At 39.5% G+C, this 9,575-nt stretch overlaps 1 protein-coding gene across 1 annotated transcript; it reads left to right on the top strand.

Moving 5' to 3' along the window:
• Positions 1 to 346: 346 nt before the first annotated feature.
• LOC135050994 (E3 SUMO-protein ligase KIAA1586-like) lies at positions 347 to 9,331 on the top strand. Its single transcript, XM_063957203.1, has 5 exons — positions 347 to 431; positions 3,910 to 4,096; positions 4,272 to 4,362; positions 5,023 to 5,132; positions 6,375 to 9,331. The coding sequence occupies exons 4-5, from the start codon at positions 5,032 to 5,034 to the stop codon at positions 8,521 to 8,523; spliced, it is 2,250 nt and encodes a 749-aa protein (XP_063813273.1). The 5' UTR covers positions 347 to 431; positions 3,910 to 4,096; positions 4,272 to 4,362; positions 5,023 to 5,031; the 3' UTR covers positions 8,524 to 9,331.
• The last annotated feature ends 244 nt before the right edge of the window (positions 9,332 to 9,575 follow it).

Raw genomic sequence — 9,575 nt, 5'->3', positions numbered from 1 at the left:
CCCCCTGGCCCCCTCTCTTTCCTCTGCAGAAACTGACCTCCGCTACAGACCTGTGGCACGGGAGGCTGTGGCATTGATTGGGGTGGCGGCACATGAGGAGCAGTCCTGCAAGTGGGCGGGTACGGGCGGGTACGGCGTACCCTTAAGAATTTTGCCGCGGGTACGCCGTACCCACTCCGCCGGGCCGCGCCGCTCACTGTACTTTTATGTGTTCCCCAGGACCCGCTGCTGCCGCTGTGCGCCTCCCCGTCTCAGCCTGCTGGGAGCGTGATCATGACGTCATCACGCTCCCGCGGCTGAGGACTGGCAGGGCGCGCGGGTCTGAGGAGGCTTGAGAGGGGGAGCCATTACTGTTAGGCGCAGCAGAGCACAGTTTGTAGTGATGCTGGGACTGGGAGCTGGAGCGCTAGCAGCCTAACTGCCTGAGTGAGGTACACAGCTCAGTGTAAATTTATAAACAGTACTGTCTATGTGTGTGCATATATAAATTAAAAAAAAAATAAAAAAATATATATATATATATATATATATATATACACACACACTGCCCCAGGCTGCTGACACTGTTTTAATAGTATATATACCAGACTAGTACAGACTGTACTGTCTGTACTAGTTTAGTATATAAATATATGTATATATACTATAAAACAGTGTCAGCGGCCTGGGGCAGTGTGTGTGTGTGTATGTATATATATATATATATATATATATGTATGTTTATATATATATGTATGTGTATATATAATATATATATATTATGTGTGTGTGTATATATATATATATATATATGTGTGTGTGTGTGTGTATATATATATGTGGGGCAGTGTATATAATTATATATATATATATATATATATACACACGTACACTTATTAGGATAGTTATATTTGGTGCTGCTGTACAGCGGACATGATGATTTGAAGTACAGCTGCAGCACTAAATATAATTATCCTAATATGTGTGTACGTGTATATATAATGCGTGTGTATATATATATATATATATATAAAATCACTTTATGCACCGTGATTAAAAGTCTCCCAGTGCCGTCTGTTTTTGAAGCTATTTTACGGAAGAACCGCTCTTGTTCTGGTGGGAACGGGAGCACAATATTTGCCTTTGGGGAATGGGGCGAGTGCCGGATCTCATGTATGTATGTGTGTATATATATATATATGATACAGGCGGCACTCAGAAGACTTCATATAACTCCTTTTATTATAGGTGAGTCATCATTGGATGATTCACCTATAATAAAAAGAGTTATATGAAGTCTTCTGAGTGCCGCCTGTATCTACATCTATCCATGGACTATCATTCCCTAGGAGGGCACTGGAGCAATTGTTGTTTGTATCACGTGAGTGCCAGGTGCTTCAAAAGTCTCTCTCTCTCTATATTTTTTTTTTAATATATATATGTGTGTGTGTGTGTATATATATATATATATATATATATATATATACGTGTATGTATGTATATATATATTTATATATATATCCACGTAAGTGCTGCTGTTTTGTGATGGACTGTATATGTGTGTGTGTATATAAATATATATATATGGCAGATATGCCCTGCCAAAAAAGCCGTTGCTTTGAAACGTTGGCTACAACACACAGTATTGTGTCTTTATTTACCTGAGTGCTGCCGTCTATGTGTACACTATATTGGGGAGCTGCACAGCCCTCTAATATGGAAGGCAACTGGAGAGGTATACTTTTTTATGCGGAGAGTGCCGGGCCATACATATATAGCATTGCTATCTGGCACTCTATATACTTGGAATTAAAGTTACTTGGCCCGTTGCCCTCTGATATGTGCTGTGTATCAGACACTGTATATGCAATCAGGATGGCGGCACTCAGGAAAATAAATCCATAAGAAGCAGGTTCCTTTACCACATCAACGTTTCAATGCGCCAGCATTTTCATCAGGACATGCTTCTTGTGGATTTATTTCCCTGAGTGTCGCTGTCCAGATTGCATGTGTGTGTGTATATATATGTATATATATATATATATATATATATATATATAAAGACAAAAGAGCCAGCACCTCCAGTTTAATGCAAAAATTGTGTTTATATTAAAACATCATAAAGTCCAAAGGTGTGCAAAAAACGTATTATACAAGACAGCTTAGAAAAAGCAGAGGCTCATAGATTCAAGCTTATACTCATCCTAAAATGCCAGCTGTTAGATTCACTGCTGCTATTTAGCATGAGGATGCTCTTGTGACCACCCTGGCATTTTAGGATGAGTATAAGCTTGAATCTATGAGCCTCTGCTTTTTCTAAGGTGTCTTGTATTATACGTTTTTTGCATCCTATTGGACTTTATGATGTTTTTTCTTGCATACATACTGGTTTATGTGCCTGGCACTCCTAAAAATGGACTCAATGTGTGCAGCTTGTTATTTTTAGCTATATTTTATATAATTATGATCAAAAAAGGCAGCAGCGCTCCGGGATTTAGAAAAACTGCCTCATCTAGCCAACGTTCCGGGATCCGCAGCACCTTTGTTCACGCCTTCACAAAGGGACTGCAGGCCCCAAAACGTTGGCTAGATGGAGCTGTTTTTTTTTGCACGTTACAGTTGTTTATATTTTTAAAAATCCCGGAGTGCTTCAATCATCTTGAATTCCTTAGAGAAGACTGGTGAGTGCTCTCTCTATACTTGGATTTATATTTGGCTAACTGCGAATGGATTCCTTGGAAACGCCTGAGAAAGTTTTGCACCCCAGCATGGTTTGTGGTATGATCTTTGTGAGTGCCACCACCTACTGTGAAAAAAATAAATAAAAATATATATATAAATATATATATATATATATATATATATATATACATATACACTGTAGAGATCAGCAGCACTCCATTCCGTTACAGACATATAGATAAAGCCGGTGCCTTCCCAGTAACAACCATGGAATGGATGTCCATAAATAAAGAAAGTAGTCAACGGCACTCACGGCTCCCGGACAGGGAATGAAAAAGGACACAATCGTTGTGTTGTCAGTGTTTCAATGTTATTCAAGTGAACATTTTCCTCAGGACATCCTGAGGAAAATGTTCACTTGAATAACATTGAAACGCTGACAACACAACGATTGTGTCCTTTTTCATTCCCTGTCCGGGAGCCGGTAGTGCTGCTGACTACTTTCTTTATATATATTTATATTTATATATATATATATATATATATATATATAAAACAAAGAATTTGATGGCAGATAAGAACCACTTGGCCCATCTAGTCTGCCCCTTTTTTATCCTTAAGGTAATCGCAACCCTTTTTGAACCTTAATTTTTTGTAAGGATATTCATATGCCTATCCCTAGCATGTTTAAATTGCTCTACAGTCTTAGCCTCTACCACCTCTGATGGGAGGCTATTCCACTTGTCCACTTCCCTTTCAGTGAAGTAAGTTTTCCTTAAATTTCCCCTGAACCTCCCCCCCTCCAGTCTCAGGGTATGTCCTCGAGTTCTAATACTTCTCTTCCTTTGAAGAATGTTTCCCTCCTGAATATATATATATCGTAATGGCGGCACTCCGAGACGTGTACATCAATGCAAAGACTACTTTTATTTCGAAAGTAATTTTGTCATTGACCTACACGTCTCGGAGTGCCGCCATTACGTCCGCTATATTGGAGGTCACGGAGGGCATCCGGGCAAGTATACAAATAGCCTATAAATCTGGAGTGCTGGGCACTTGTATTATATATGTAGAGATAGATATATCTATATATCAGCCCCGGAACGTTGGGATTACGTTGTGAAATACAAGTTTTGAAATCAGCCTCCGAGTGCCGCTGCTTGTTTTGTGCCAGAGGATATATTGGTTTCGGTATTTGTTTTGCTTTGCTAGGCTAGAGTTATGATTATGACTCTGTTTCCCTTACAGTGCCTTCACCCAAGGCCTGCAGTGTACTTTGATTTTTTTGGAGTGTACTTACAAACAGTCCTTGATCACCACTAAAACCAACAGTGTTCTTCACCCTTCGGAGTGGACTTCAGAATAGCCCTACATTTTCACCCAAGCTTATGGTGTTATACGATCCTTTGGACTAGACTTGGGAATACTTAATTAGGTAAGTAACGAATTTTCAGTTTTCACTAAAGTCTTCTCTCTCTCTCTCTTACCAGTATGTAACCTCTTGGATTTATTCTTGAGTTTTCTTCTCCTTACATACTGACTTTGTACAAATTGAACGTCAAAAAAATAAATCGCTGTTGTATTAACAAAATATTTTTTTTCCCTAACAGGTCTACATCTTCTGCAGCTGTCCTCTGACAGAGATTTTCACATTGATTATTGAAAAGTAGACTTTTAAAACATTGAAGACATCTATACCAGGTAATTAAATCTGTACCAGTTTACACTAAGATTTCACATAAAAAAATCCATATTAGATGTGTCATAAAAAATCTACCTCTTAAAAATACATACAGTTGGGGTTGATGTAAAAATGGATGCATTTTGTGCCAAAAAGCTGGGGGGGAGGGGAGATAAGTTCTCAAAGATGCATTCTGTGCAGTTTGTGAAGCTGGTGGGACCTCAAGATTGACACGAGGGTAGATCAGCAGTATTTGCACCTGGGTTACACCAAAGTCAAACTTTATAGAACATACACTCGTGTGTGTGTGTGTGTGTGTGTGTGTGTGTGTGTGTGTGTGTGTGTGTGTGTGTGTGTGTGTATTCTGTTACCTGTTTTGTATATTCTTAATTTAGTAACAGGTTACACATATGTCACCTCCTGTGGAAGATTAAATTCCTCACGGTGGTGGGATGGTACTCACTAACTGGTGGTCCTTGACATACATGTCTGATGTGTAAATAGTATACTACAGTACATTAATGTTATATGAGGAGGAGATAATATGGTCAAAATATTAACCATGCAAAATATTTACAATTGTAAATGTTGAACCGGTATTTTAATTTTTTTAATTAGATCCATTTTTTTTTACATTTGAATCTCTATAATATGTTAATAACAATTTTTGTTATTACCAGGCTAGCATCATGTCTAATAAAAAGCGAACAAATAGTTCAAAGCCAGGAATAATGTTCTACTTTCACCACCAACCAAAGAAAGGAAAAACTGACATTCCACTTCAAACACAGTAAGTCAGATCTTCAAACGTGTTTTGTGTGTGTGTGTGTGTGTATATGTATGTATGTGTATATATATATATATATATATATATATATTAAAAATCAAAGAAGATCCAAAGAAGTGGAGGCACTCAGACCACAAAATGCAGAAAGCATAAGTGTATTGGCCAAACGTTTTCAAGGCTGATGCCCCGTCATCAGGACCACACAAAGACAGGAGTTACTCCTTTCTTTGTGTGGTCTTGATGACGGGGCATCAGCCTTGAAAACGTTTGCCCAATATACTTATGCTTTCTGCATTTTGTAGTCTCAGTGCCTCCACTTCTTTGGATCTTCTTTGATGTATTGTTTTTTGCACCGGAGCAAGGTGATTTATATGTGGGTACCAGCATATTTTTTAAATCTTTTTTGCTAATTTATTTTGAAAGTGCAATGAATGTATATACTTAGTATTGTGTATTAATGTAAAATGGGGAGGGGACTCTTAAAGACCAGTAGACTAGCCTTCCAAAATGTTAGCCCTAAACATCTAGTTTTTTACTTGGCTGCACTGTTCTTGTTAAGATGCCTATGCATTAATAATTGCGGCACTGTTGTAATATTAACATTCTTATCCATTGTGAATTTTTCAGTTTTTATAAAAAAATATTCCTGCTATGTACTAAGTAAACCCCCCCGAAAGTTAAGTAGTAGTGATAACCGATGTCCCTTTTAGTTCCTTTGCATTTTTAAAAGATTTTTCCATTTGTGTAAAAGGCATGGGGAATCTGACACTGCGCATGCGCACAGTGACAGTTTCCAGTATTGGAGCTGGCACCAGATGGAGGCTGCAGGAGAGGGATAGAAAGATCTCTCTCTTGCTACCATGCCTCCATTGGCTTTAAGAAGTTTAGATCATCTGAAAATGGTATAAACTAACATGACCAAATTCTATAAACAATGCTTTTCAGAGTTTGGTACATACAGCAGGGATCAGATTGTAGTTCCCATTGATAATAAGGACTGCGATCTGCAGTGCTAATAAACATTCAATTTCTGCATTTGATTTCTGTGAAATCAATATCTCATAACAACAATCCATAAAATTGTAAATTTTCAGATATAATTTTCTGGGGGGAAAAAGCTTAATAAATAAGCAACTAGATATTTTACATTTCCGTGAGGGAGTAATTAGCTTAAATATGAATAAAAAATGTATAATTTTTTAAAAATATTGTAGAAAAATGAGCTACTGCTCTCTTTTTTTGTAGGAACTTAGCACTGGACAATGAAATAGTAACTATTGACTGTGAGGAAGTTGTTGCTGAGACATCAGCTGAATCACACGATAAGTCTACAGATGAAAAGCAATATCCAGCTGTGTGGTCAAAAGAACAATTTGACGAATTCAAAAAGAAACATGAGTGGCTATTTGCGTCTAGGGGAAAACTCGGCTGTACAATCTGTGCAGAAGTTTCTAACTTAAAGATTCACGCTGCTCGAGGCATAAATATTGCTTCTCAGTGGGCAGAATGTAACATTTTACCTTTTGGTAAAACTAAGGAAACAGAGCTCACATCTCTTCGCAAAAAAATTTATATACACAAAAATAGCGCTGCTCATGCAGAAGCAGAAAAAATTCTAGAAACTGCTAGAAAAGATATTCTGCTAAACATAAATGGAAGAAGTCAAGAAGCTGCTTTTGAAATCACTAGCCGTGTATTCAGAACAGCTTACTACATTGCTAAAATGAATCGCCCATTTACTGACCATGAGAGCTTGATTGACCTGCAAAAAGTGAATGGAGTTCAGATTGGGCGTTTGCTTCATAGTAGAATGGTCTGCGGAGACATTATAGAACACATTTCGGCTGAAATGAGGAAAAAGATTGTCTCACAAATTATAACAAAAAAAACTAAGATCACTATATTAGTTGATGAAGCTACTACACTTTCTAGAAAATCAACTCTTGTTATTTTTTTAAAATCAAGTGTTGATGGTGTCATGAATCCAGTAGCATTTCCTTTGGATTTGATAGAGTTAGAAAATGCCTCAGCTGAGAGCATAAAACAGGAAATAATGAAATGTTTATTCCATCATGGTTTTACTTTTGAAGTATTGACAGAGATCTTTGTCAGTTTTTGTAGTGATGGCGCAAATGTCATGCTTGGCGTAAAAGCTGGTGTTGGAAAACTCTTACAAGGAGACTTTCCCAAACTAATTCTCTGGCATTGCATGAATCACAGGCTTGAACTGGCTGTGGATCAAGCACTAGATGTGACTGGAGGTACAAATGACTTCAGGTCATTTTTAGACACCTTATACACACTTTACAGTCAGTCACCAAAAAATGTACGTGAGCTTAGTGCACAGGCTAATGAGCTGCATGTCTTGCTTAAAAAAATTGGCAGAGTTTTCAACGTAAGATGGGTAGCTTCATCGTGGAGAGCAGTGAATGCAGTCTGGCAGACGTATCCTGCATTAGCTGCACATTTTCAAAAAGCCTCACAAGATCAATCAAGGGATAGAAGGGAGCAAGTGAAATTCCAAGGTCTACATTCAAAACTGTGCTCAGTCAACTTTGTAAAAAATATGTCAATTATGTTAGATGTTCTGACTGAGCTCAAAAATTTATCAGAACTCTTACAAGACAGAAAAATGACCATTCCAAAGGCAGACAACCACATAAAAATGTATGTGCGGAGAATTGAAAGCCTAAAGAGAATACCAGGATTTCACAGTGAACAGACACAGAATGCAGAAGAGGGAATTATGTTCAAAAATACAAAGTTGACAGGCATTGGGAAAAGTCCCAAGATCAAATCCTCTCAATTCATTCAGGCTGTTGTTGACAACATGAGGTGCAAATTATTTACCACCACTGCTAATAAAGCAACAGAAAGCGTAGCAAAAGGTAGGGAAACTGCTTACCACACCCTGATTGACAGCATATCTGTTCTGAATCCTGAATCTTGGCAAACTGATGCTGATAATCCACTTTTTGGAGACCAAGAGATTCGTACACTATGTGAAATGCTGAATGTCAGTTACCATGAAACACACCTGGGATTTGTGGAATATAAATGCTGCGCAGGACGGATTGTTCCCGAAAAATTAAAGAAATTAATTCTTGCAGTAGATACTCTTGCAGCAAGCAATGCTGACTGTGAGCGAGGCTTTAGTGTTATGAACAACATAATTACAGATAAGCGGACTGCACTGACCACTCGACATGTGTCGGACTTACTTTTTATTTCAATTGTTGGTCCTCCCTTCACTGAGTGGAATCCGGACACATATGTAAAATCGTGGCTGGGCAAGGGACGTCGGGCAGCCCAATCCTGTAAAGGCATGGCAAGACAGGAGCAAGCAAGGCAACAGGATCAGGCCTACTATAAGCAGCTGTGGAAGTGCCTTTAAATTTTAAGTTCTGTGCTAGCTTGGTAATCTGCTCCAGGAAATGGGAGGGAGTTATAGTTGGTGAGAGGATGATGGGGGTTCCAGGTGCTGCTCTTGCTGGAGTTGGCCTTCTTTCTCTTAAATAGTTAGTGGGATGTTGCATGAGTGCTCCCCGTTATACCTATATGTTGTAATGTTCAGTAACAGTCTATTTATTGGGTCCCTATGACCTAGAATATGTATCGACTACAATATATTGAAGTGTTGTAAGATAATATATCAGGTAGATTCTATTGGCAGAGCCAGACTTAGGCATTATAGGAAAATGGCTAGGGCATCTGGAATGCCTAGGGGGAGCAAGGTGCAAAGGAGATGGAAGATGGAAGTGAAGTGCAGGTGTGGGAGATGGAAGGCAGGTGTTGGAGATGGAAGGTGGAAGTGATGTACAGATGTGGGAGATGGAAGGTGAAAGCGAGGTGCAGAGGAGATGGAAGGTGGAAGGCAGGTGTGGGAGATGGAAGGTGAAGGCAGGTGTGGGAGATGGAAGGTGGAAGTGAAGTACAGGTGTGGGAGATGGAAGGTGGAAGTAAAGTACAGGTGTGGAGATGGTAGGTGGAAGTAAAGTACAGGTGTGGAGATGGTAGGTGGAAGTAAAGTACAGGTGTGGAAGGTGGAAGGCAGGTGTGGGAGATGGAAGGTGGAAGTGAAGTACAGATGTGGGAGGTGGAAGTGAGGTACAGATGTGGGGGATGGAAGGTGGGAGCGAGGTGCAGAGGAGATGGAAGGTGGAAGGCAGGTGTGGGAGATGGAAGGTGGAAGTAAAGTACAGGTGTGGGAGATGGAAGGTGGAAGGCAGGTGTGGGAGATGGAAGTGAAGTACAGGTGTGGGAGATGGAAGTGAAGTACAGGTGTGGGAGATGGAAGTGAAGTACAGGTGTGGGAGATGGAAGTGAAGTACAGATGTGGGAGATGGAAGTGAAGTACAGATGTGGGAGATGGAAGTGAAGTACAGGTGTGGGAGATGGAAGTGAAGTACAGGTGTGGGAGATGGAAGGTGGAAGGCAGGTGTGGGA

Source organism: Pseudophryne corroboree, chromosome 2 (genome assembly GCF_028390025.1).
Source record: "Pseudophryne corroboree isolate aPseCor3 chromosome 2, aPseCor3.hap2, whole genome shotgun sequence".
Lineage (NCBI taxonomy): Eukaryota > Metazoa > Chordata > Amphibia > Anura > Myobatrachidae > Pseudophryne > Pseudophryne corroboree.
This window is presented reverse-complemented; position numbering and strand designations above follow the sequence as displayed.

Excerpts from the sequence above, each read along its gene's own strand:
- LOC135050994 (XM_063957203.1), top strand. The coding sequence starts at position 5,032 with ATGTCTAATAAAAAGCGAACAAATAGTTCAAAGCCAGGAATAATGTTC. Across the intron at positions 5,133-6,374 it reads GACATTCCACTTCAAACACA|GAACTTAGCACTGGACAATG; the intron begins GTAAGTCAGATC and ends CTTTTTTTGTAG.